General features: G+C 40.6%; 4 protein-coding genes across 8 annotated transcripts in view; 3 read left to right on the forward strand and 1 right to left on the reverse strand.

Moving 5' to 3' along the window:
- mical3b (microtubule associated monooxygenase, calponin and LIM domain containing 3b) overlaps window positions 1-5,546 on the forward strand; it is a 38,500-nt gene extending 32,954 nt beyond the window's left edge. The window contains exon 33 of the mRNA XM_057324873.1: window positions 5,453-5,546. The gene's annotated coding sequence lies outside the window, so the exon portion shown is untranslated. The remainder of the gene's footprint in view (window positions 1-5,452) is intronic.
- On the forward strand, window positions 2,239-3,134 carry tspan9b (tetraspanin 9b). The gene is made up of 3 exons (XM_057324879.1): window positions 2,239-2,633; window positions 2,820-2,903; window positions 3,022-3,134. The coding sequence occupies exons 1-3, from the start codon at window positions 2,454-2,456 to the stop codon at window positions 3,091-3,093; spliced, it is 336 nt and encodes a 111-aa protein (XP_057180862.1). The 5' UTR covers window positions 2,239-2,453; the 3' UTR covers window positions 3,094-3,134.
- Window positions 4,907-14,935, reverse strand: elapor2b (endosome-lysosome associated apoptosis and autophagy regulator family member 2b). 4 transcript variants are annotated; one of them, XM_057324875.1, is made up of 22 exons: window positions 14,678-14,935; window positions 12,679-12,799; window positions 11,869-12,058; window positions 11,538-11,685; window positions 11,353-11,442; window positions 11,154-11,259; window positions 10,875-11,024; window positions 10,675-10,763; window positions 10,407-10,587; window positions 10,191-10,319; window positions 9,984-10,074; window positions 9,784-9,886; window positions 9,004-9,141; window positions 8,666-8,929; window positions 8,418-8,591; window positions 8,056-8,245; window positions 7,785-7,881; window positions 6,938-7,039; window positions 6,734-6,860; window positions 6,367-6,545; window positions 5,803-5,971; window positions 4,907-5,528 (listed from the first exon to the last, which is right to left on the reverse strand). In XM_057324875.1, the coding sequence occupies exons 1-22, from the start codon at window positions 14,774-14,776 to the stop codon at window positions 5,457-5,459; spliced, it is 3,009 nt and encodes a 1,002-aa protein (XP_057180858.1). In that variant the 5' UTR covers window positions 14,777-14,935; the 3' UTR covers window positions 4,907-5,456. The 4 variants fall into 4 exon arrangements, with proteins under 4 accessions (XP_057180858.1, XP_057180857.1, XP_057180861.1 ...); XM_057324874.1 differs by having other exon boundaries at window positions 5,415-5,528; window positions 10,875-11,027; XM_057324878.1 differs by having other exon boundaries at window positions 5,416-5,525.
- A 4,989-nt stretch (window positions 14,936-19,924) lies between these two features.
- Window positions 19,925-25,531, forward strand: dmtf1 (cyclin D binding myb-like transcription factor 1). 2 transcript variants are annotated; one of them, XM_057324085.1, is made up of 17 exons: window positions 19,925-20,133; window positions 21,368-21,480; window positions 21,571-21,687; window positions 21,888-21,979; window positions 22,150-22,249; window positions 22,334-22,410; window positions 22,491-22,648; window positions 22,742-22,774; window positions 22,853-22,962; window positions 23,074-23,302; window positions 23,410-23,561; window positions 23,638-23,784; window positions 23,960-24,045; window positions 24,132-24,290; window positions 24,379-24,570; window positions 24,649-24,793; window positions 24,899-25,531. In XM_057324085.1, exons 1-17 carry the CDS (start codon window positions 19,940-19,942, stop codon window positions 24,934-24,936), a joined length of 2,142 nt encoding a protein of 713 aa, XP_057180068.1. In that variant the 5' UTR covers window positions 19,925-19,939; the 3' UTR covers window positions 24,937-25,531. The 2 variants fall into 2 exon arrangements, with proteins under 2 accessions (XP_057180068.1, XP_057180069.1); XM_057324086.1 differs by lacking the exon at window positions 19,925-20,133 and adding an exon at window positions 20,144-20,320.
- Window positions 25,532-26,991: the final 1,460 nt, after the last annotated feature.

A 26,991-nucleotide genomic window follows, 5' to 3' on the forward strand; every position in this document is an offset into this window, starting at 1 on the left:
AAATTACAAGAGTTTCCCCCATAAGATGTGTGGACGAGCGTGCCATCTAATCTCTTACACCCTAGACACACACAAAATACAGCCATACACACTTGAATCCCCAACACCTAGCTTTATTGTGGTTGTATTAGCATTTATATAACTCTCACAGCAGGGGAAGCTGACACAGGTATCATTTTGTTGGCTGGGCACACACAAACTCACTTTCCTCAGACCTTCAGTTCATGAAGAGCCTTTAATAGTATATACTGTATATATATAATAACGAACGTATTTAATTTGGAAAGAAACGGAGGGTATGAGTACAGCCAATTGAATAAAAGATAAATGTCTTGAGGTTCTAGGCCACCTAATAAAGAGTTGTACGCGCTAAACATTTTGGGAAAAAGACGTTTTGGCTGAATAGTCAACGACTATTAGTGCAACGAGTCGAATTGACTTGAATTTAAGTGTCTGACCCTTACGTTTTTGTGTGTAACAGACTGAATTGTGTTCAGTTCAATATGAGACCCTAGACCACCACATTTGTAGCAATAGCCAATAAAACATTGTATGGGTAAATATTATCGATTTTTCTTTTATGCCAAAAATCATTAGGATATCAAGTAAACATCATGTTGCATGAAGATCTTACATTTAGTCATTTAGCAGACGCTTAGCTATTTAGTAAAGCTATTTGGATGATATTTAGTAAATTTCTTACCGCAAATATTTCAAAAACGTTATTTTTGTAAGAGCATGCAGCAAAATCGCAAACCAAAAAAATGGCCAGAAACACGCCTACAAACTTTACCCACTCAAGTTTGGCGTCTATGTAAAGCTTAGAATTTCCACTTCCTCTCCACAACATCATGACAGCGGTAAACCAACAGAGAGCGTTCAAACAAACCTGTTTCTTTTTAGCCACGGCCTGCTACAGCGCCTCTGAAGTACAACTTTAAAGGCAATTGTCTCCGATTCCAGATTTTCAAATAGTTGTATCTCAGCCAAATATTGTCCTATCCTAACAATGGAAAGCTTATTTATTCTGCTTTCAGATCACGTATAAATCTCAATTTAAAAAAATGACTGGTTTTGTGGTCCAGGGTCACACATGTTGTCTACTGACTAATGTCTGTAGTATTCACGTGTCCTGACCAAGTGCACTCTGTAAAGTCTTTCGGCTTCAAAATGCGAAGCTTTCTGAAACCTAAAAACCCTGTTGTACCGAACTGTGATCCGTGTTTCATTCATAATCGATGTCGTGTCTTTCTCACCGCTCAGTTGTCGGGCTGTGGGTTGTTAGGTGTGGGTATCTGGCTGTCCGTCTCTCAGGGCAGCTTCGCCACGTTCTCTCCCTCGTTCCCCTCCCTCTCCGCCGCCAATCTGGTCATTACCCTGGGCTCAGTTGTCATGGTTACGGGCTTCCTGGGTTGCCTCGGTGCCATCAAAGAGAACAAGTGCTTGTTGCTGAGCGTAAGTCCACTTAAGAGTGTTAGTTCTATGCATAATGTATCTGACTCCAAAACGTTACATTTGGACGTTTTCAATCCCTCGCTTTCTTTTTTCTCTTCCAGTTTTTTATCGTTCTGTTGATCATCCTGCTGGCAGAGTTGATTCTGCTCATACTTTTCTTCGTGTACACGGACAAGGTATGAAGCACGCACACAACTAAACCTCACACTGTCATTAACTCCAGACACATCCAGCAGCCCACACACCTGCTCCAGTGTTTCTCATCTTCACATTGTGTTCTGTATGTCACGCCACCATCTGCTTATTGAATGAATTGAAATGTAAAGTGACCTAATCTTCTTTTCTTCAAGTAAATATAAAAATTAAGTAGTTTAAAACAAGCAAAAATATTTGCTAGCGGGGTAGAAAAGATAAACATCATTTTTTTAATATTAAGTATTTGCAGATATTTTGCTTGTTTTAGCAAAACTTTTTAATATTTTCTTTTAGAAAACAAGATTTAAAGGGGTCGTACATGTGTTTTTCTGTGTCTTTGGTATGCGTCTTATTTTTTTGTATTTGTACTGCAAAACATAAAAACTTAGAAAATACTAAGAACTTCTTTTTTTTGCAGTGTGTCTCACTCCACATTATGCTCATTTCCCAATGTCGCTCTTAAATCGAACTCTTTTACAGGTGAGCGAGAATGCTAAACAGGATCTTAAAGACGGCCTGAGGCTCTACAACACGGATAACAACATCGGCCTCCGCAACGCCTGGAACATTATACAGGCCGAGGTATGTGTTTGCGTGATATACAGCCATCAGTGACACGGGTAATAATCACAGGTCACTGTAAGTTCAGATGGCTGATTTAACACGGAGACAAATGGACCATTTCTGGTCGCAGCTGCCTGCCCGCGGAATTACAGGGGGGGGGATGAATCAGAAGCCCTCCAGCATTGATTTTACCCTGGATAGAAACAATAAGCTAGCGTCTGCAAAATTTGGCTTCGTGAATGAGAATATTTTCTCTCGCCCGCTCGCTTTCTTTCTTTCTCTCCCAGTGGCAATGTTGTGGCGTCACTGGGCACACGGACTGGCACGATGCCCTACAGGAGAAAACCGTGCCAGACAGATGCTGCCAGGAACACTACAGAGAGTGCGGTCGCAACGCCACAAACGTCTTTTGGTCACAGGTAAGATGCTGATATATAAACCCACTTCTAAATATTACAATGACCTAAATGTGCTTTATATTTGGCCATTTTTTTAAATGTGGTGTCCTTAAAGTGGTGCCAACAGGCCAGTTTCTCATGAGCATCAATGCATTAATACTTCTGTTTGAGTGAATCTTCAGCACACGTCTTATTTCGGACTGTTAGGGTTGCTACGAGAAGGTTGAGGAATGGCTGAACGACAACAAACATTTGCTGGGAACCATCGCCATGTGTGTGCTGGTCTTACAGGTACTTTCAAACGCATCACCATGAGAATCACCAAGAATCATTTCTAGCCATAGTTTTGCCTGGAATGATGTCATATCCTGTCAGGCACAGGGCTGATGTAATTTCCTCATTCCTGCAGCTTCTTGGAATGGCCTTCTCCATGACCTTATACCAGCAGATCCACAGAGCGGGAAAGAAGTACGACGCCTAGAAGTGTTACGAAACAAACTTCCAGAACACCACGTGTGTTTTTCACATCCGGTTCGACGCCATCACACGCTTTTATCCAGTGACTTGAAACATTTGGACTTTAAAGCCCGTCAGATTGAAATATGTAGAGCTGACTGTAGATATTTTTTCACAACTGCGTGGCTGGTGTTTCTTGGCCTGACATTTAACAGCATCTTTAAAAGGAAAACTAATGAAAGGAACTGTTTTGGGAAGCATTGATGGATGTCTCCGCCAAAAGGTTTTCATCAATATCTTTTTAGCCTGGAAACGGTCTGCTAGCCTACGAACCAAACAAAATGATCAACGTCATGCGAGACTGGCCGTTGGTATGTAAATATATATGTTGTCTTACGTTGAAGGATACGCTCCCTATTTTTCTCTTGGACGTTTATGTAAACATAGGCACAGTTTCCTTTGCTGATGTAATATATCAATAGCATGCTGTATATATTTCACATTCATGTTAGCTTACTGCAAAACAATTGTTATGTTGATTTGAGTGTTATAGGGAGAACGGGGTCAGATGAAGAAATGCATCATTTGTGTTACATATATATGATAAAATACATTTTTTTAGCATTAAAAAACATAAGTTCAAGAGATTTATATTTTTCACATTTAGATATCCAAGAATTAGCTTAAAGGAACAGTTCAACATTTTTCTTACCCAAATCTGTATACATTTATAGAAGATATTTGGAAGAGTGCCAAAGTTTTTGGCCACCACTGACTCCCATAGTAGGAAAAATGCTTTATCGACTTCTTTGTTCTGTTGAACACAAAAGAAAACATTTTGAAGAATGTAGGAAAGAAAACCGTTCTGGGGCACCATTGACTGCCATTGTCATATTTCCTACCATGGTAGCCAACGGTGGCCAAGAACTGTTTGGTTACAGGCATTCTTCCACACATCTTTCTCTGTGTTCATCAGAACAAAGAAATGTATACAGATTTGGAACAACTCGAAAGTGAGAAGACAGAATTTTTTGTTTTGGGTGAACTGTCCCTTTAAGTAAAAAGTGGCACAGCTTACCCCTTTCTCCCCTACTTTCATTGACTCCGAGTCTGAACGTGTTTCTTGTAAAGAGTCTTCAGTGTTACGTGTTTGAGACGCCGCGCGTGGGCTAGTTATCCGCTCGCTCTGGGGCTTTATGTCCCGGCGACTCTGATCCCGTCTCAGTCTAGTCTCTTTGTTTTCTCCTTCACTCATCTTTTCAAAGTGCATCTGTACTGCCGGGAGCCAAACGAGCTGTCCTGCTCCGCCTACCGTCAGGAAAGCACGAGATGGCATCAAAGCATGCAGGATATAGAGGCCAGGAAGTATAAAGAAAACGAGCTAATATTGCTCTCTCTGGGAAACAAACAACATCACGCAGTTACACATGAAAGGGCGTGACGCGAATTGACTTGTAGAGCCAGGGCCGCAGCGAGCTGTTTGGCTCCTTGAGGAATCCCATGACACACATTCCCGTCCGTATGCAGTTTGCAAATGACAAAAGATGGACTTTGATCCACGGATAGCTGCGTCATTATTGATCTGGATAATTTATTACAGAGACATGAGTCACATCTGCATTGCTGTTTAACCAATATCATATTTTCAATAAAAAGAATGCTTTAAAGAAACTGGTCTTGCCTGGTATTGATTTTACTAAACATCTTGATAAATTGTCCGTAATTATTGGGTCATTGACTCCACCGCCTCTGGACCTTTAGTTACGTTAAGATGAGCTTCTTTTGTATTCGAGAGAAAGATTTTGACGCGTCCATTAAGACATTTGCTTTGTTTAAAGCACTTTTAAAGTTTATTAAAGCATAACCAATATAGGGAGAAGAACAAAACAGCTCAAAATACACAATACAAATAGAAAACAACAGTAAGAGGAGAGCTGTAGGTTCTCTGGGTAAGACATGAGGGAACGGGCGGTCATCTCGTCTCTTTTAGATCTGCTGTGTGATCAAGAGGAAACGAAAGCGATAGTCACGCTCTGTGGCGGTATAGTTTCCCTCTGTTGGCTAATCACTAGATATATACTTATCAAGCAGAACTTAAACGTGGAGCATTTCCGTCCACAATTACTCTCACAAATATGTTTCGGCTCAGTTTGCAGTTTTTTAGGGCAGTGTGAATACTCAAACGCTGTGTTTGTGATGTCCCTGTTGCGGTTGATGCTTATGTGTCTGTGGGTGAGTACTGTATGTATTGGGAACCAGGTGAATTTGTAAATAAATATTGAGAATCTGAAAAAGATATTGGAAACTGTTGGTAAGAACCTAAATGCTCCCTTCACGTCTCTCTTTCTCTTTTTTGTACATCACGACGAATCTGTTTTTTCTAGTCCGTTATCCCCAAACCCATCTCTCTGCTTGAGACGACTTCAGCTGTACCGATTCGCTGCCGTCACCGTCTGCCTGCTGCCAGACAAAAATGGTAAACAAACATTACATTTTGTGTGGTTTTTTTGTTGTCGTTTTGTGTGATTTAAGGAATATTTTTGGTCTAATACAACTTAAGATCTTTCAACAATATATATTTTTAATGTTGAATTTCAATTGTGCAGTTTTGCATGTCTTTTTTACTTTTTATTTGACTTTGCATCAATGGCAGTTAAGGTAAACTTAACCTGGAATATTTCTTTCATAATTTACAAATTGTTGCATTTATGGCCATTGAGGTTTACAGACTGACCTTGCTCGCGATAGCTTTCAGTTTTCCCAGTAATGAAGGAGTGTTCGAGTAAACCACATCGTCTTCGTTCTCCTCCCCTTCTCCCTCCGCCAGCGCACAGCTGTCGGCCGCTGGCAGCTCGCAGTCCTTATTGGCAGACATCACTAGTCTTGAGTATTTGTATTCAAGCCTGTTTGAAAACAGATCTTTTTTATATTTTCTTTTTTGCATTTGAACTTTAAAGCTTCAGTTCATAACTTTTGTCTCTGTCACCATCTCTGTTGCAGGTTACTCATTGGACCATGTGGGTAAAGTCAAATGACATCAAGCTGATCCTTTCTGCAAAATCGTACCCAAAAGGAGTTTTGTATGTTCTTGGCTCAATAACTCATTTTTGTTCATTTATAATTGAAAAACATACGGATTGCAACTTTAAAGCGCAATAACTGATTGAAGATATGCTATCAGAACGTAATCTTGACCATCAGAGATGAAGTCTTTTCCCCATTCAGTTACATCGGACCAGTGCTTAAAATGCAGGAAATAGTCTTGAAATAGCGGCCATGTGAAGTGACATGTTGTTACCTCTTGTTCTTTTTCCAGAAATAGCACGTGAGACAGACAAGGAGGACTGCCGTGAAGGCTCCGCCGCCAATTCCCGCCTTGACCCATAGACTGACCACTTCACAATGGTTGGATGTCTTGTTCGGGAGTGTAACCCCTTTAATGCAGAGTTTCGGTTCGCTCCACACATACAGCGTATCCTGTTACATGATGAATGAATGACGCAAATAGAGAAAGTGGAGTAAGACAGTGGTTCCCAAACCTGTTCCTGAGGACGCACTGCTCTACACATTAACTTCATGGATCTCGTCCTTAATGAGCTGATGATTTGAGGCAGGTGCGTTAGATAAGAGAGCAGTGGCTCCCCAGGAGCAAGACACGGTCGTACCTGCATTCCTCCTTTGCATGCACCTTCTATCGAGTGGTAGTCGGCCTCGGTGCAGAGTGGACAAGCGCTGGAGCTCTCCCAGAGGAAGTGAAACTCACAGCCATTACATGTACCTGCTGGGCACTTGCTGGAAACACACATCTGTCATCAGAATACATTCGTGGGCGAGCAGGACTCTGAACAGCGGTGTAAAGAAGCATATACCTCGGCACGGTGAGCTCCCCACGCTCGCTCTTCTCAGGGTTGCAGCGGAGAGTTACGACTGTACTACGGCCGTTCAGGCAAGATGCCGTCGGCTGGGGAGAGCTGATGGACGGAAAAAGAGATGCACACGTTCATTTACATTTGACGTTTTAAAGTCACTCTGTTTTTTGAAGACGTGCACATTCATTTTTTCCCTCAACATTTAGAAACGAACAGGTGAAAGTGTAGCTGCTTTTGTTTGGAGGGAGGGTTTTTGTTCAATGCGGGTAAATTGTTCACATTGCATCTGGAAACTGTACGTTGTAAGAAACAATAGGTTAAACCTGTAAATAACACATCTGCACACTCATTTGAACAATTATATGTTGTTTTTGTCTATATATTTTTTCTCTTTTGTATATGGTGCATTATTGTTTTTATTTAATTCTCTCCATGTTTGCACCATGTGCACACTTTCTTCTGCACTAAGCTCCCGTCGCCTGTTCTTGTGTGTGGAAACATACTTGGCAATAAAGCTCCTTCTTCTAAAGAAATAAGTAAACGCGGGACTTGAACCCAGACCTTCAAGAACAAAAGTCGAGAGTTCAACCGCTGAGCCACCGGACTGGCAAAATTCCAGTTGCTTTTTTTGGAGGCTGGTGTTTAGTTCAACGCGAGTAAAGAAATAAGTAATCGAGGGATTTGAACCCTTTGTTGTTTTATATGATTAAATGTAGCAATTGAAAGACATTCAAGTATTCAAACCTTTGCTTGATTCATACCAACAATAAAAAAAAACAGAATTGTAACACACACTATTGTAAAAAAAAGATCATTCAATTTATTGACATAATCTTTCATCATTTACCGAAAGAAGAAATGGATATATGGAACTTTCCGTGAGGCCTGTGAAAAAAGGTCTGGGCTCGCGTACACTCCATCCAGCATGTTACCAAGAGAAGCTCCTGCGAGAGGCAAACATTGAAGTAAAACACACTCAAACAAGGGTCTGTACAAAAACAATTGGACTTCTTATAGAAAGGTTTTGATGGCCTTGAAACTGATTCCTAGTTTCATAAGGGAAAGAGTTTAAGGAAAAATGACGTCAAATTTTGCGGCTATAGACTACACAAGCTCACCGAGGAAAGTGTCAGCCAGGCTTATGGACTGAGAGGACAGGGCTGTTCTGAAGCCCCGCCCATCTGCAGGGATGATGGTTGATTGACACACAAAAGTCTCCACAAAATTGTTGAGGTCAGCTGATTCGTTCTGCAGGTCCTTATTGGATAGATCTGTAACATTGTCGGTGCACACCGCCCCTTTCCTCCCCTGTGACAGAAGTCGGATATCTGAATTAAATGAAAGCTGCTAATGCAATAACGTCAAGACGAGTCTAATTCATTTGTATTATGTGTTTGGGATTAACACATGTACTTCCTCTCAGGTGTGACTCATGGAGACACCAGCAGTTTGCATGCACACAAGAGTGTCATGTGAGTACCTCTGTGCCGCACAGACTGATGTTAAATTCGTGGTAATATTTGGTTCCTTTGGAGGTGAAGCTAGGCCCGTTCATGATCGACCCCACCGAACTTAAGGCACTAAGGTCATAGGTCAAATTTCGGTTGGCAACAACATGTGAGAAGGAGCAGTCGTTAAAACACACAGAGTGTTCCTAAACAAAAACATACATGTTACAAACATATTTTTGTAGTATATTTGTAAAACCAAGAATCTTGATTATGGTACCTTGTTGCTCTTGCTACCAGGTCCACATGGCTGACAGGCTTCCCGGCCGTAAATGTGATGCCCAGAGAGGAAGGTGTTGGCCGGGCACTCCTGACACTGGTTTGTGTCTTTGTTGATGAAATGTCCGGCAGGACAGGGGACGCAGGACGAGCCCTCCTGTTGACGCATCATAGCGCAGGCGTGGCATCCGGACGCCGAGCCATCCATAGCGTTAGTCACCGTGATGGAGTAGATCTTCGCTATGTCGTTCACATACTGACGTGCCTGACAAATAAAGAGACAATGTGATTATTGTGTTTGTCACACGACAAAACCGGACGTATGTGTGGATTACTTACATCCATGGCTTTGTTGGTGCGTTGGAAAGCCCATGTGTAGGACACAGATGCATTTTTGGTCATGATGTGGGTATATGCCTGTCTGACTTTACTTCCTACCCACGATTCCACTACATTAGTGCTCTTCCTGTTCACATCCTACAAAAACCATTCAAGACATCTTATTCATCACCCAAAGGTACTTGTAGACTGAATCCATACTTATGATACAAATGAATTATGTCATGTCCTTTAAAAGTGTCCTTGTGCTGTCTTTAAAACGAATGCCAATTGGTAATCGATCTAACTTTCATAAAAGTGTGCAAAAACTTTTAGGGGTCATCGTATGAGACCACCGTCACTGTCACATATTTATAAATGTTCTGCAAAGTACTGAACGAATGAATGAGGCATTTATATAGCGCTTTTCTGTGGATTGCTGTACACCCAAAGCGCTTTACAATCATATGGGGGGGGGGTCTCTCCTCAACCACCACCAGTGTGCAGCGTCCACCTGGATGATGCGACGGCAGCCACAGTACAACGGCGCCAGTGCGCTCACCACACACCAGCTACAGGAGGAGAGGAGAGAGAGAGAGCCAATTCAGAGGGTGGGGATCATTAGGAGGCCATGATTGACAAGGGCCGGTGGAGGGGATCTGGCCAGGACACCGGGGTTACACCCCGACTCTTTACGAGAAGTGCCATGGGATCTTTAATGAGCACAGGGAGTCAGGACCTCGGTTTAACGTCTCATCCGAAGGACGGGTTACTGTGAGCCTTTTATGCGTCGTGTCTTACTATCATAAAATAAAGTTCACAGTCTGCGCTGCAGATGGTCTCGAAGATAAAAGTAATACGTCCAAACTCAGTCGCCGATGCGTCATCCACAGACGTAGGAAGTCTGGAAACAAAAATTGAAAGAGAAAGTGGTTGTAAATGTTTATACACAACCCTGGATGTGTACCTTTAGAAATGCAGTTACACATAATATGACTCACTTGAATCCAGGCACTCGTAGGTTAAGGATGAGGTAATCATTATCCGAGCCTCCCACTCCACTGCGGATGTGGTCGCCAGCCACTTCCCAACCTGCGCAAACAAATGTGCATTTCATCATTCACTTCATTACTCGTAAAAAAACCTCAATCCATGTTTAATATCATAAATCTCTGCACAGTGTGTTCTTTACTTTCCGTTACTCTTACCATTCATTTCATCACACTTGGAGTTTCCCACATTAAAACAAGATGATTTCATATTCCTCGGCAGGATGTTCCACCACTTGTACTCGTATCCCAGAGACGGTTCGGTTCCCCCTGGGCATCTTTGACATTCTGCGTAAAATAAATGTCAGTGGACCAGTACCAGACCAGTAAAACCGAAACACACGCATGTCCGTCTATGTCCAGATGTGTATATACCTGTGGTGCCATCAGAATAGGTCCCTTGCGGGCACGGCAGACAGGTGGAAGTGTTGTGCGTGTAGAAGCCTGGATTACAGGGTGGGCAGTCCTCCTTCTCTCCACTAGGGGGCTGCGTCACAGCACCGGTCACATTTTCAACGCACACCTGTGGCTCAACCCATCTGTACAAAATCTGGGTCTAAAGTAAAAAGTGTGAAATATATCAAGAGCTTTTGCATAACATTTAATACAAAACACATTCACCGCAATCGGCGTTATAACCCACCTTGCCATCGCCGTCGCACGCAGTATGGATTTGGGAATAGTCTTTCTCCGAACACGGTGGTTTTTCTTTGCACTCCGACCAGCCCTCCTCTACACGACACACACGTAGAGAAATACAGCACTGTACCGATACGTGTGGACCGATAGAAGTGTGTTTAACAACCAGAGAATATGCGTGTGTGTGTGTGTGTGTGTTCATACGGGAATACTGTGTCTCCGAGCATGGCGTACAGGAGCTGGCTCCTTTTCCAGAGTACGTATTCCTGGGACAGAGATCACAGGAGGAAGAGCCTGGAGTTTTACTGTAGGTGCCCGGTCTGCATGGGAAACACTCGGACGTGTACGCCACGCCTGCTTTCAAAGGACACGACCCAAAAGACACACACATGAAAATAACTGACTATGCTTCTAACTTCCACAGACTGATGTGATTTGTTATTAAAAAGGTTAATTAAAAGTGATTTTCACAGCATCTCACACCTTCGATCTGAATGTTCTTCAAAAGGACCGGCTTCACAGGCTTCCCACCCAAAAGCATTCCAGTGGTTCTCCAATACAGAATGTTTGTTCCTGACTTTAGATTAACCTGCGGCGTACAGGTGTAGGTAAGCATCAGACCTCAGGTCAAAGTATTCACGTAACCGCAAAAATTGTTCAACAAAACCAAACGATGACCAACCGTGTGGGTTCCCCACTCTCCGTTTGTGGTGAGTTTGATCCATTTCTCACTTCCTGCCTGGTCCATCTCCTGGCATTGATCATTCTGGATCTGCAGCAAACAGTGACACATCTTGTTAATATGTGGTCTTCTAGAAATTCATTTTTTACACTTCATTTGACGAAAGGTGTGAAAATAAGACATACAAAGAACTCAAAGAAGATGTTAGTGTCCAGGTATTGATAGTCGAAGGAGACGGAGCCTTGTTTCATGAGATGCACTGCGTACACCAGCGACACTGTGCAGTCATCACGATTGGACTCCAAGTGAGTTCCCTGAGCTGTCCATGAAGAACTGCAATCAAACATCGTAATGCAAACACCTGAAAACAACTCCTCTGACACATGACTGCTCTTTTAGAAGTATTAAGATGACGCAAACGTTTGACCTACAAACCCCCGTGACTTCCAGTCAATCATGATTGTGGAAAAACACAAAGAATATTTTAGGACAAATGTATTAGGTACAGAAACTGACTTGTTGCAGGTCATCGAGTCGTCCCCTGAACTTCCTGAATCCATGTATGTGGCCAGGCTGCTGAATCCGGCAGGGATGGAATCCCATTGGTCGAAACGCACACCGCTGCCCAATGAATATGAGCCGGCCGCACATGATGTGCACTGCTGTGAAGACATCTCTAAAAACTCCCCGGCTTCACAGGAAAAGGCTAAAAAACATTATTAATTGAATGTAAATGCAGTGAAGGTCTTTTTTATTGTATAAGAATGAAGGGTTTTTTCATATGTTGTTGCATTTCATTTAAACAGATAAAAATATAAATCAATATTTTTTATAAAAATACTTTTATACTTATTATTAACTTATAAATGATACTATACAAGTATATGAAGAGTTTGGTTCCAAAATGAGATAACTCCGTTTATAAACATTTTCAAAAATCATGTTTTTTTTATTGTGCATTCCAATTAATATCAATCAAACTGCAGTTGGTTTGTTTTGATTTACGCCATAACTAAAATAAACAGCCAACTAACACAATAAAAACATGATAACATAATAAAAAACATGATTTTTGATTTTTTTTAAAAAAAGAGTCATCTCATTTTGGAACCAAACTCTTCATATAATATTATATGGAAATAATAAATATAGGCATGTTTATAATCCAAATAAAATGACCCTAGAAAGAACTTGCATATCATTGCATTATATGAATTTCAATCCATTAGATCAAATACATCACTGCGGTCCTTCTGAAACCTCGTACATTTACTCACATTTAATACGAACACATCCATGCATATGTATGTAGTATGTGAATCTTACTGCAGTCTGTGCCTCTGACCGGCTCTGGCAGGCCCGTGCAGCTGCCCTGTCTGTGAGGAATGGCTACTCTCCATCTGGACCCTGTGCTGTCGCATTCTGTGTACTCAAAGTAATAGTCTGTCTGAAACGCACAAACAAAACACATTTAAAGATCGCGATGAACTACATACATAACACACATATACATTTTGCCTATGTCTTTTTGGAAGGTCTTTGCTTCATGGCCTGTGTGGCTTGGTTGTGTTCAGAAGGTATTGTTTACACATTAGTAGATGGCTCGATGGCCAGTGTTGGGCAAGTTACTATGAAAAAGTAATTAATCACTAGTTACCAATTACAAATTCAATAGTGTAATTAGATTACTGTACAAATTACTCTCTCCAGAAAGTATTTAATTACTGATTACTTTCTAAATCCTACATCAACTTTGATTAGTTTAGTGAGTCAAGGAGAGACATGAAACGGCTCTTTAAACTCATTCAAATAAATCATATAAAACTAAATAAAGTAGTATTATTAATTGACCAAAGTATTACACATGTGAGAAGGACACATTAAAGCACAGATTTTAAAGTTAGACTTTAAATTTTGATGTCAATTCCACTATTGCACACACATATTACACACAGTATTTAGTTTAATTACTTCAGAAGTAACTAATTAAATAACAGAAAAAATAAGAATAATCCCTTACTTTACTTTTCAAGGGAAAATTAATTAAATTACAGTAACTAATTACTTAGTAACTAGTTACACCCAACACTGCTGATGGCGTACCCCTATTGTCTCCCACTGGCACATCGAACAGATACAGATAACGTGAGCGTGCACAAAGAAAAAAGGGAGGGGGCCTCCATCTGCCTTCTGTCCCCGGACAGTCACCAGGGAAACAGCCAGAGGCCCTGTGACTGTTGTCATGACGATCACTCATTGCTTGTGTACGGGCAGTGATGAATTAGAGCCTGATATACACTGATAACGGCCTGAAATAATGAAGGCACCAAATACTGTGCGTGTGTCGTCAGTGACAGATTTGTTATGCTAATCAGCCTGTGCACGGTGTGTACACAGCAGCCAAGATACACAAACAGGTGCCGAGACAAACAAGTGAAGAACCATACCATTTTAATGAACATGCTATCAAGCAGGTGCAAGATTTTGAAAATGAAAAAGGCACCACTGTGATCATTTAAATTGCAGTGTGGTATTTCATTTATATGCCATGATGAACGTGTAATGTCTTTGTTAGTTTTCCCATTGGGTTGAGAGACATGCGTACATCCCCGGAGGTGACTGTAGCCTGGAGATGCATGGTTACAGCACACACACCTGGAGGACCATTAACATAATGGTGCACCTGCACCTGTCACTGCTGCACTAGCCTCCTCCACATGTTTTAATGTGTGGCCTTTTGTGTCTTCCAAATTAAAAAACGAATTAATGACATAAAAACAAAAGCTTCTCATATCAAAAACAACAGGACGAAATCTTAAGAGCTACAATTGATCAGAAATGATTATTAGGCTACTTCTGTTCTAAAATAGTATTAATAGGCCAGGTATTACAGTCGCAATATTAATATTTAAATAACTATATATTCAAATATAACATGCTTTCAGCGATTGAATCTATCCATTTCACTAGATTTAAGACAACTGCAGCGTATGACATTAATCGAGCTGTCAGCTGATTGGTCGCCAAGGCGCCGCGTCATCATATTATGGGTCTCCGGTAACCATTGTAATATTTCAATAACAAGATGTACCATTTTCTTCTTTATTGCATATTATTTATATAAAAACCCAATCTCCGTCACAATTATACAGATAATAATAAGACGGATTCTGTGCGTTTTAAAAGCTCACAGTGGCATAATATTATTCTACCTTTTCCTACGGATGAATTTTAAACGCATTAAAGAGCATAATTTGAGATCAAATCAGCTTGGTCATTGCGTTATGTTTACGTTGAATATCAAGAAAGGTGACATGTCGTTTACCTCTTTACACTGTGGCAGGTTGCCTGACGCTCGTGCGCAGAGGAAGAGCGTAACAAAGCGCACGAAATAACATGATGTCCGACGCGTCCTCCTCTCCATTTCATAAGGGCAGGTATTAAAGGAAAACAAGAGATGCCAACAATCCCAACAAAGATAAGAAGGTTTCACGATGCCCGTGGCTACAGTGTTAGATGCTAGCACGTTGCGCTCGGTTCTCAGCGGTAAGCTGCTACTGTAGTGGCGCTTGTGCTGCTTTGATTGACAAGAAGGGTCTGACGTCACGCGTGTCTAGTCTCCCAGTATAAATTCACACGGCATCTTTTATTTAGTGAGCCAGAGTTGAATTTCATCTTCATAAACACATATTCGCCATGAAAAATAAAGCGATCACATCACTAGTATTTTATGCAGAAAGATAAAGCTATAAAATATGTAATCGGATGCTTTGTAAATGCATAAACTTCCGTTGCACTTCTTACAGTTCTCTTTTATTATTTAAAATGTGCCTTTTCACAACATGGGTCTAAACTGACCTGACATTTTTTTATTTTCTGTATCTTTGCAAGAAATTAATTTTATAATTTAGTATTCCTCAATGCACTTGTTTTTGATCATCACAAATCGTTATTTTCATTTTTCCTTTCTTACTTTTTGAATAAAAATAGTTTTTGTAACACTACTCTTCTAATGCACAACATGGTCTAAATGAACCGCATTCATTTCTTACGTAATATCAATCATGGTGTGTTTCTTTGCTGAATCTATGAAAGAAATGTATTTCATCATGTTATATTCCAGGTATTCATTAAACATCTTGATTTTGATTTCCAGAAATACTTTTAGCCACCTTAGAATGATAAGGTTCTATCTGCATCCTGAGCGGTTTTGAGATATTGAGATTCAAAGATTTTGCATTTCATTTGACTTCGTAGATAGAACTTATTTGTTTTCTTATTTAAAAAAGGCAAAAAATGTACAAAACAAAGAAAAACCCCCACAGTGTAAATAAGTCACAGAATAAGTGTAACGCGGAGTAGCCAGGCAGAGAAGCGGTCCACATGCAGTAAAGCAACAAAATAACAAAAGATCCAAAACCACGAAAACGACTGAAAACAAGAGACATAAGAACAAGACACCAGACAAGGAAACACAAGGGCTTAAATTCACAGGGTACTGAGAGGACTAACAAGACACACCTGAAACAGATCGTGACACAAAACCAATGAACAAAAGAACTACAACAGGAAACAGGAACTAAGGCATACAAACTAAAAGTCCACAATAATCGGGGAAACACAGACAGGGATCATGACAATAAGATATGTGAATGAAAATGTAAGTTAGAACCTTCCAAAGGGATAATTCCAAGATGCTATTTTCTTATTTTCCTTTTCTTACTTACAATTTTTGTTTTTTAGCATCAACTTTACACGAATGGGTCAAAAATTACCGAAATTTGCATATTTTCACCTCACCTGCCACACATTTCGCAACTTTTGTATAATGAATGCATGTTTTTAACCACAGAAAATATTTGATATATTCCGAAAGATAACTAGAAATCATATTTGAATTTTAGGCTAAGATTTCCTTGACCTTGAAATATATTACTAAATGAGAAAGAGATCCAAATATATGACTTGCTGTTAGCAAGATCAACAAAATAGAATAGATTATTACAAGTATATATTGTTGCTTTTGGGCAGAAACCTTGGGTGTATTCCAGAAAGCAGGGTTAATTTACCACCAGCTTAACCTGGACCTTTCGGTTGATTAACCCAAAACCTGCTTACCCTGATCATGTCGGTTCCAAAACACCTGATAAGAGTTAGTTCAATAAATCTCCCGAAAGATACCCAAACAGTGTTGCCAGATTGGGTGGACAATTTCCAGCCCAAAGGCTCAATAAACCCGCCCACTCCAACAAAATCCAGCCCAAAATTTTAACTTCCAAAATAATGTGATAGTATTTTATTGCAATGTCAATCAACGATGATAATGACCATTTTATCTCCTTAAAACGAACTACGACAAGATGAAAAAATATAATTAAACCAGGAAAACAGGTCAAACAGATCAAACATAGCATGAAAGAGAGTTAGAAAATATGACTAATGTGTCCAGAAACCACTTCAAAGCGACAATCAAGAAATTAACCAATGACTTTAACCCTCAAAAAACACATTTTGTGCAAAAAGTGCCCCCTATAATTAATGGGATTCGGAAAGCTGAGTAGGCATTTTTCACACATGAACTTCATTCACACGCCACAGCAGCCAAAAATATGCGATTCATTGATACACACAACAGAACAAAAGGAACAGCAGCAGCAACAATAATGCGCTTACCTTTGAGAGTTGCCTTGACATCAGACAGAACTACAGTACGTCTTTCGTGAAGTTTATATTGCAGAACATATAACGCAAAATTTATCAAGTCCCGCAGCTGTCAAGGACGAGTATGATGAACAAAAGTAACGTGAGTGGAATTCCATATTGATTTTTATTAAATCATTCAACTGCTGTGAATTCAGTTATAGTTATATTTACAAAGTCTTCGAGTCGTCTGTCACCACCTGTGAGATTTGAGTTACTCGCCCCACCGTGCAACATATATTCGGGCCACTTTGGGACATTGCGATCGCTTCAATATAGAAAATCTCAATCTGGTCCGACGCGCCAAAACCCCGTCACTCACGAGCCATCACATGATCTCAAATGTAGATTGATTGACAGGCGAGGTCTCCCTATTCCAGACCTGATTGGTTAAACTGAACCAATAAGGGCTGTGTTAAGGAATAATGTGTTTATGACTGCACTACACATTATTTTCGAACGTTTTGAAATAACTTGACTAATCAAAAGCAAAGGAAAGGCAAGCTGCTTGCAAATTTTGTCCACCCGCCCAATGCATTTTTCTCCGGTCTAACCCGTTCAAAAGAAGCACCCAATCTGAAAACACTGTACCCAGAGTTAACGCGCGCGCACACAAACAACATGAAGATATTGTCAATGGAGCACAGATTTCCATGGAAGTCACCATGGAAACGGCCGGGAAGCTTAAAGTTTTTGACTGTAAAACAACGTTATAAATAAGAGGGTTTTTTTCACAGAAGACTTAAATCTGCATCAGTGTATAAAGTGCGGGATAAAAATCATAAAATTAAAACAGTTTTGGGAATAAATTTCCCAAATTAGCCCCGCCCTCGCCAGAAATACGCCCCTCCTCAACGCAGAGCTCCGCCCTTTGTAATAATCTGACAAAACGACTACTAGTTTTTCCACTAGTTTTATTGGTCATACAACCATTAGCCACGCCCTACTATGGGAAGCCGAACACACCAATGTTGAACGAAACGGAGCGGTTTGCGCAGGCAGAGCTCGCGCAGCGATGTGTCATCGGGGCTCTCACTAAATCCTTGAGCTGCGGCCCAGTTCGCCTACTTATACTATGCACTAAAAGTATGTACTGTTTTTGTTATGAAAAAGTATATACATTTTAGTGTGTAGCAAACAATATGCACACACTGGGACATACTAACAGGAAACGGAAGTGGCCGTTGTTGCCTAGACAACATCGTGGCCATTAACTGCCACACACATTAAAATACAGCTCTTCTTTCCATTTAAGTATTTATTCATTCATTCATTCATTCATTGTTTCATATGTAATGTTAACTCTGTGCTTATATTTATTAATTTAGTGACGCATCAGTTATTTAATTTTATTAATGCAGTGGAGCGTCACTTAACTCCGCCTACTCGCGGTGAGTTGTGGGTAATATTAGCCGTTAGAGGAGGACCGCTCTATTTCGTTCCATCTTTTCATGTTTTAATGTTTTCATTTTCAAAGACTAAATATGACTAAACAAGTTCTCACAAAGCACAACTCGTTGACGTAGTAATATTTTTCAGTTTTCCCCTTAGTACAATGGTAAAGTTAATTTATACATGCAATAGCGGAATTTGACCACAAGAGAGCGCAACTTTACATAACATAAAATACTAAATAAAGTAAATTGCTGCACTCAATAATTGGTGATAATTATGCTAACATAACTTTAGTGCAAATAATAAATATAATATAATATAATATAATGCCTAAAATATGTTTGTACACAAACTTTGAAAACTAATTTGTGGTTATGTTCTATGTATGGTGGAATTTGGCCACAAGAGAGCGCCAGTTTACATAAAATAAAAAACGAAATAAATGCTGCACTCAATTTTCTCATTAGTACAATGTTACAGTTCATTTAGAAATGCAATTGCGGGATTTGGCCACAAGAGATCGCTACTTCTCATAAAATAAAATACTAAATAAATGCTGCACTCAATAATTAGTGATAATCTTATTGCAAATAATAAATATAATACAATTTAATAGGCTATAATATAATAGAATATAAAACTGTATATTACACATTGGTATGTACGTGTTTAACCAGTGATATGCACAAAGGGTAGATACAGACAAGTATTAGTGCTGGTGGTTTTTCTTTTTTAAATATAAAAGAATTAGATCAGATCAGATGTTTACTGCACTTTAAAAGCCATAAATTCAGTATTGAGCAGAATTAAGTTTAGCCTTTTGGTTCAGCCTTCCACTACATTCCCATTTCTTATGTGGCCCTTTGGAATTAATTGCACACCCTGAATTAGAGGAATATTTAAAATGATGTCAAGAATAAAAATAAAGTATACTGTAAATGATTATAATAATCTGTTTTATGACAGTGTGCAAATGTTTTGCCATTTTTCAATATTAAAGTGTTTATAAAACACAGGGTAGAAGGAATTGCATGTGCATACACTACAATAGTTATCAAACTTCAGTCTGGAATAAATTAAAAAAAGATTCAGTTTAATGTGCGAATAATACGCGGCCCTTAACATGGATTCGAAAATTTGATGTGGCCCTCGAGGTAAAACGTTTGCCCACCCCTGGTCTAGGTAAATAAATCAGTGATTCGTTGTTGAGAGAATTGAGTGAGAATTTGTTCTTGTACATACAAAATTAGGTCCTTAGGACAATCAAGTTCAACTCAAAAATGAACATACCTTATTTCTAAACACGTGCCCAAGGCTATATTACAAATATTGAAATATTTTCTAAATTCAGACCCAAAAAGCATGATGCATTTCCTAAATGTCAACGCTAGGTGGTGCTGCTGATACGTCTAAATTGAAAACCTGCTGCAATTCAGAGGCGTGTGCAACCTTAAACCAACATAACACTTACACATATTTCGTAAACTACCCAATGGCAGATCCCCATACAAAAGCACATTTAATAGATAAAAGGGTGCTCAACCAAAGCCATTGCTTTCCAAACCGGAAGTCAACAACCAGCTCCTGTAGACACTTCCGCTCTGTACAAAGAGAAAAGCTCTTTCCTCCATCCTGGTATTTGACTTCATCCTGGTCACTGCGAAGTCCCCGTACCCAAAACAGGAAGTAAGTACCAAAATCAAGCCTAAAATTCACTTTCGATCACTCCTGTGCGCGGGACGCGAGCAACTCAAATTCTTTTTATCCTTTAAATGCAGAAAGTAATGCACCAACATCGAAAAAATGCCGTCGACATCTCACGGCTTCATGTTGCATACGAACATGGCGTCTCGTTAGTTCTGATCGGCTTAAGGTTATATTAAACGAGCACAACTGTAAAGCTATGCTCGGAGTGATTGATTGATTCTGGTGTTATTTAGCACATGTTTACATAATTTTACCGGATAAGCATTTGTGGTTTTTAGCTGTTTGACTTTGAAATGGCTTCATTTGTGTGAATGTGATGTATGGATTCATGGTGAAATAAATGGATGACTGCAATAAATATGCAACACAATGTACACCAGCCTGTTTTGTATTAAATTAGTATTCAACGAACGAGTGAGTTTATGTTTTTAGTTTTTATTGCAGTGTTATGAATAATATTAAAACAGTTCAGTCAAGAACTCTGCAATAACATGTATGTATACTGTACTGAACAGAAAAGAAACATCATCTCACTTTAAAGTGCTTTTACTTCCAGAAAACATAAAAGATGTGTAAATATTTCTGTGAACATTAGGCATGGGCCGGTATGAGAGGTTGACGGTATGGCACCATTAAGACTTAGACATTTAAAAGAACACATTTTAAAGCTTGAGTAGAACCATTGAACACAATATTTGGAACAGTAGTAAACATGAACGGTATGTCAGGTTAAATCAGTGCTTCCCCAACATTTTGAAAGCATGGCACCCCTGTCCAGTCTTCTTTTAAATGCATGTCCACAGCAATTAAACTTCCATGCATTCATCCATACATGTACACGTAAATAAATTAAATGCAGATGAGCAAACGACTAATTAAGCATAAAGAAAATATAGCACAGAACCTGGTGGATTCCTGCACAAAACAGCTCTTACCTTCGGAACGGCATAACAGAAGCTTTTAGTGGTTTGAAACCGCGATCGGCCCAAAACCGCGGTACACCTCGGACCCGGTGTTCGGCCCATGCCTAGTGAACATCAAATATTCAATAACTGAAGGCATACGTATTACAGACATGTGACAAACAGAGTAAAGTGCTGATGAACAATTTGCTGTTGGAGATGTCACTCCACTTCTCTGTGTTCCTGGACGTTTATGTGTGAATTAGCTCAGAAGTCAAACTAGTTTGTTTGTGTGTTTGCTTGACCTGTAGACTGACTATGAACGCAGGAGATGTCCCAGCCACTGTGACCCTTGAATCCGTCAATTCCGTCACATTTACTCAGGACACCGATGGAAACATAATCCTGCACTGCCCTCAAAATGGCGAGACACCCCACATCAAACTTCAAGACTGTTTCTTATTTGCGTGCGTATCAAACGTGTGTTCATGTAAATGTTGTTGATGTATTGTAGATGAGGAGGACTTGGGTTCAGACGAACCGGTTCACAAACGACTGCGATTGTCCAGTGAGGATGGCGAAGACCCTCATGATTCTAGCTCAGCAGAGTACGCTGTCGTCACCTTACCTAGTGAGTCAACCACAAAACGAATGCCAATAGGTTTCCCAAACACCTTCACCTTCTGTTTGTCAACCAAACTAGTAGTCCTGCCGGACTCAATAGTTGCCTGTAGTTGTCTTTGTGTATGAAACTGGGACAAGAGAAAGAATGGAGCACTCATAATGCACTTAACATCAATTACGACCTTACCTAGTTTGTGATGATTGTAGTTACGGAAGGCGATGAAAGTTTTGAGGTGACGATGACTGCGACAGAGATGAGAGAAGGAGAGCTGGAAACCCAAGATCCATCTGAAACACAGGTACACGTTCAGCTTCTGGGTTTCATCAACCTGCATCTCGGTTTTTGGAAATCATATATGTTTATGATACTTGCTTGTCTTTTTTAAAGCCAGAGTTTACAAGAGAAGCTGTCAGCACCAGGACGTAGTTGCGTCATTGCAGAGATGTTGATGTGTTTGTTTGTCAACAGCATAAGAATTCTGCCGTCGTTAAGAAGACCGAAGATGTGTCGGCCGTCAGTCAAGCCTGGTTCACCACGAAAGAAGATAAAGACACGCTGGTCAACAAGGGTACATTTGACCTCTCGCATGTGTGAACTGTGGTACGCGTGATAGACAGACAAAATACCGGATCTAACTGAAGTTGTTACACAGGTCACAAATGGAAACAGGGCATGTGGTCAAAAGAGGAGATCGATATCCTGATGAGTAACATCGAGCGCTACGTGAAGGTGAGCTCGTTTGATATTTGACACGTCACGTTTGCTGGTTAAGATGCGGTCTTGTTAATCTTCCGTCTGTCCAAACTCAGAACCGGGGGATCCAGGACCCTGCCGAGATCATCTTCGAGATGCCAAAAGAAGAGCGAAAAGATTTTTACCGCAGTATAGCGTGGGGTTTAAACAGACCGCTGTTTGCTGTGTACAGACGTGTACTGCGAATGTACGACAACCGGAACCACGTAGGCAAGTAAGGACACGGATGTTTACGGACTCGCACAGAATCCTGTATACACCCTGATGCCTGCCGTAATATTGGATGTGCTGTTTTCTTGTTGTTTAGATACACCGATGAGGAGATCAATAAACTGAAAGAGTAAGTGGAACCACGAATGCCACGACGTTTGATCCGAGTCTGCATTGCATTCATTCCTTCTGTGTGTTGTGGCAACAGGCTAAGGGAGAAACACGGGAACGACTGGGCCACCATCGGGGCGGCGCTCGGTCGCAGCGCATCTTCTGTGAAGGACCGGTGTCGACTCATGAAGGACACGTGCAACACCGGTGAGCTGTTCTGAATTCCACCACATTGATCCATCGGTTACGAGCAATAAATACTGACGTGTCATTGAGAACGGTGCAACCTAGCACAACGCTAACGTTCCCATCGTTCAGGAAAATGGACAGAGGACGAGGAGAGAAAGTTGGCAGAAGTGGTCCATGAGTTGACTGGCACAGAGGCAGGCGATGTCGTTACTCAGGGCGTCTCCTGGGCGACGGTGGCAGAACTAGTTGGCACTCGCTCGGAGAAACAGTGCCGCTCTAAGTGGCTCAACTACCTTAACTGGAAGCAAAGCGGCGGAACAGAATGGAGCAAAGAAAACGACATCAACCTCGTCCGCAGGTACGTGAGGTCACAGCAGATGGACAGCCTCAACCCTTACATGGAGACGTTTCGTAGAATTTTCAGCCAATTAAATCCACCGATCATTCTTCTGTAATCATTTGCAGAATAGCAGAGCTGGAGGTGGAGGACGAGAATGACATAAACTGGGATACGTTGGCTGGCGGATGGAGCAGCGTGCGCTCGCCTCAGTGGCTGCGCAGCAAATGGTGGACCATCAAAAGACAAGTAGCCAATCACAAGGAGCTTCCCTTTCCATGTAAGCCAATGAGAAATTTCCTTATTTAGGTATTCAATATCTCGTCAGACTCGGAAGTGAATTCTTGTGTTTCTAGTCTTGTTGAAAGGGTTGCAGGATGTTGTGGAGGCCCCACCGTCTACGAAGGTCGTGGTGGTCACTTCTCGGTCAGCTACTGCGTCGCCCAGCCCGGTGACTGCGCTTCAGATCCCCGTTCAGATTCCAGTGCAGATCACGCATGTCTGTGAGTCTGTGAGAATACAAACAGGCCTGTTAATGCACGTTCACTGAGTTTCAACTTGAAATGAAAAAGCAGTCACATGAGCGTTTGACCTGCAGCTGTGAGTTAAGGGAACTCTTTGTGGAGTTTGTGTGTTTACAGGAGTTTTTGTAGATTCAGTGCATGTCTTCATCCCCAGCGTCTTCAGATGGTGTGAGTGGAACTTCAGACAGTGAAACGATCACGTTGAATTCTGGAGCTTTACAGACATTTGAATTACTGCCTGTGAGTATTGCAGTTTGATATTATTTTGGTTAAAAGACATTTATTCGTGATGTTTTATAAATAAATGGTTTCGTTTCCTCTTTTAGTCGTTTCACCTGCAGCCCACTGGCACACCTGGAACCTATTACCTCCAAACAGGAACCAATCAGAGCCTCCCACTCACACTGTCAGCCAATCCCACGGTCACGCTCACAGCTGCGGCCTCTCCATCTTCCCCGGACCAGATTATCTTGCACAGTCTCACAGTAAATCTGTTTGTTTGCAGTAGCACAAAACATACTCTTGTTCTGTACTTGAAACGTCTTTCACCCACACTTACTGTACGTCTTCAAGGGTGATGCTGAAAACGTGACGGTTCAGATGTCCCATCCTGGCATCATCATCCAGACGGTGACCTCAGAAGACCTCTCCGAGCTGGAAGCAGAGCAGGGGCTGATGAAGGAACAGCCTCCTGAAGAGCAAAACGACTGCGGGGAGGAGGAACACGGTGAACAAACTTCGGAGGATGTACAGGATGGAGGAAAGGTATTATCTTCAAAACCTGTCAAAAATGGTTTGTGTGTTTGTTCATCTACTTCTCTTAATCATTGTCCTTTTCCGTAGATGCTGATCTCCTGTGAGGTCAAGGAAACCGAGAATTCTGGGATTGGTGGTGGAGCCGTGCTTATGGTTCCGTCTCCAAGCTGCTTCATTCCATCTAATGAAGATATCGGCACCGATTCGGTCCTGCCCCTTGGAACATTGACCGGTACCGAGTGCATCGACTAGCCTTGATTGTTTTTTTATTAAAGTCACTTGAAAAGAGACGAGATAAAAATGCATTACGTAACTGACTGTTTGTGTTTCCATGTAGATCCCATTTTGGAGAACCAAGAAGAGGGATCAGACTGAAGGCTGTTGCCGATGCTCGGTCAGACTTCAGAAGCGGGACTTCCAACACTGTTGAATGACAAATCAAAATAAGATAAACACACAGTACTCCACACGGATGTTACTAATAAATCTGTAAGACTTGTGTTGAGTTGTTGTTACCCAAGTTCCATTGACGTGTGATGGGTCTGAATGTGAAATGATATAAAGATGTGTAGCATCTTTAGTGAGATGAAACGCAGGATCATGAGTAGAAAACATGCTTGCATCAAACACAGTATTTATATAACCCATGTGTGTTTTTGAGCCTCATCCGTGTCTCCATGCAGAGAGACTTTTACTATGTTACACTTGTTTTTAACGCGCTCTTAAAATATGACATGCCTTTACGTTAAAATATTTTTGTGTGCATTTCTAGACTTGACAGTTTTTATAGCCTGCTTTTCTGCCGTGATACTTGATCAGTGAATTATGTAAAGCTGCACTGTTGATAATAATGTTAGAAGCAGAATTCCAAACGGCTACTATAGACTGGCTATAATTTATCAAAGGGTTTAAATATCCATCTAACCTGTATGTTAGTGCCTCGGTGTTTATTTATTGAATAAACAAAATGTCACGACTTGCATGCGTGCGCTTTTTACAAACTGCAGTGACGTATCGGCAGTAATATGATGCATTGCTGCAGGGATTGTAGGATTACAGTAGCTCAGAGATTAAGGAACGGGGCTTTGGATGGGAATGTTGTTGGTTAAATCCCCGATTAATTCATCCCTGAAAGTTACCTTGAGGACTCTTACCCAAGAGCAAGGGACTGAACTAGACGTTTTTGAGAAAAATATGTCTTATTTGGGGAAGATTTTTAGCAGCACATCAACATTCATGGGAATCGACCTCTGCATAGGTAATTTACAAATGATGTCCACAAAACCTTCACCTTCCAGACAACAATAGATATTTAGTCGCTCCCATTTTGTAATAACAAACCTTCATTAAAAAAATCGTCAGGGCTTTGTGAAACCAGCCATCTACAAAACTGATTATATTTGTGAGGTTTACAGTTTAACAGCAAGTCAAACTTTTTATCACTCACATACGTTATATTAAGAAGATTAAAATGGTTATGACTTTTAAATGGTTAAAAGTGCATTTGATATAGAGACAGGAAATACAAAAAGCTTATTGTAACATCCCATAAGAAAAAAAAAACAGATATGATCCCTTTAATATCTCAATTTCTATAGACATTGGAGCATTAGAGTTTCAGAAGAGATCTCAACAATGTCTCAAACTGAGCTCAGATTGACCCAAATTTCAATCAAAAGTCAATATTATTAGATTTCAGTTTGAACTCAAATGTTTCTCATCCACTTTACCAGATCCAGGTTATTATATACATCTTAATGTATTTTAACAATAGTCTCATCTGTTTCGATTTCATTTCTCCCAAGTAAATTTAGTAGAAAGATCTGAGAGTTGATACTTGAATGAACCACAACCGAGAACTCTTATCAAATGTGAACTAACATCAACCCCGAGCAATAATGTTCTTCTGAAATGTTGTCTCCTAAAGTCTACAATCGAATCCAACTTTAATAAGCCTAATTAAGCTTATACACGAATAGGATTCTGGTTATTTGATGAAACATGCAGAAAACTCAAACCTCGTGAAGGGTCTGTTGTAGGTCTGCAAAACGTAGAGGTCCAAAAAGCTTGCAGGGTGTTTAGATTTGCCCGAAAATGAAATGGGCTTTTTCATTTCTGCTCCTGGTCACACCTCTGCTTAATGAACTAATGAGTTAAATCAGGTGTGTTTGATAAGGACGTTCTGGAGGCATCAGAAGCTCAGCAATATCAGATCAACAAAAAACACCTAGGCCAGGTTTCATAGACAAGGCTTAGCCTAAATCAGGTCCATGTCTTAGTTCATTTAGGCTATTTAAATCGCTTTTATTAAAATGCCTTAGAAACAGCATTACCGATGTGCATCTCGAGACAAAACAATGGCACTGACATATTTTAAGATGTCAGGGCAAGATATTTTCAGTTGAGAGTCTGGGACTAGCCTTAAGCCTG

The sequence above is a fragment of the Triplophysa rosa genome, linkage group LG24 (assembly GCF_024868665.1).
Source record: "Triplophysa rosa linkage group LG24, Trosa_1v2, whole genome shotgun sequence".
Taxonomy (NCBI): domain Eukaryota; kingdom Metazoa; phylum Chordata; class Actinopteri; order Cypriniformes; family Nemacheilidae; genus Triplophysa; species Triplophysa rosa.

What these genes read in the sequence shown, in the direction of transcription:
- tspan9b (XM_057324879.1), top strand. Translation starts at nt 2,454, where the DNA reads ATGAGAATATTTTCTCTCGCCCGCTCGCTTTCTTTCTTTCTCTCCCAG. An exon ending in CAAACGTCTTTTGGTCACAG is followed by an intron (nt 2,634 to 2,819) that starts GTAAGATGCTGA and finishes TCGGACTGTTAG; the next exon opens with GGTTGCTACGAGAAGGTTGA. An exon ending in TGTGTGTGCTGGTCTTACAG is followed by an intron (nt 2,904 to 3,021) that starts GTACTTTCAAAC and finishes TCATTCCTGCAG; the next exon opens with CTTCTTGGAATGGCCTTCTC.
- elapor2b (XM_057324874.1), bottom strand. Translation starts at nt 14,776, where the DNA reads ATGGAGAGGAGGACGCGTCGGACATCATGTTATTTCGTGCGCTTTGTT. An exon ending in GGTCAGAGGCACAGACTGCA is followed by an intron (nt 12,059 to 12,678) that starts GTAAGATTCACA and finishes AATGTTTTTTAG; the next exon opens with CCTTTTCCTGTGAAGCCGGG. An exon ending in GCACCAACAAAGCCATGGAT is followed by an intron (nt 8,930 to 9,003) that starts GTAAGTAATCCA and finishes TTTATTTGTCAG; the next exon opens with GCACGTCAGTATGTGAACGA.
- dmtf1 (XM_057324085.1), top strand. Translation starts at nt 19,940, where the DNA reads ATGGCAGATCCCCATACAAAAGCACATTTAATAGATAAAAGGGTGCTC. An exon ending in CAAGGAGCTTCCCTTTCCAT is followed by an intron (nt 23,562 to 23,637) that starts GTAAGCCAATGA and finishes TTGTGTTTCTAG; the next exon opens with TCTTGTTGAAAGGGTTGCAG. An exon ending in AGTGCAGATCACGCATGTCT is followed by an intron (nt 23,785 to 23,959) that starts GTGAGTCTGTGA and finishes CTTCATCCCCAG; the next exon opens with CGTCTTCAGATGGTGTGAGT.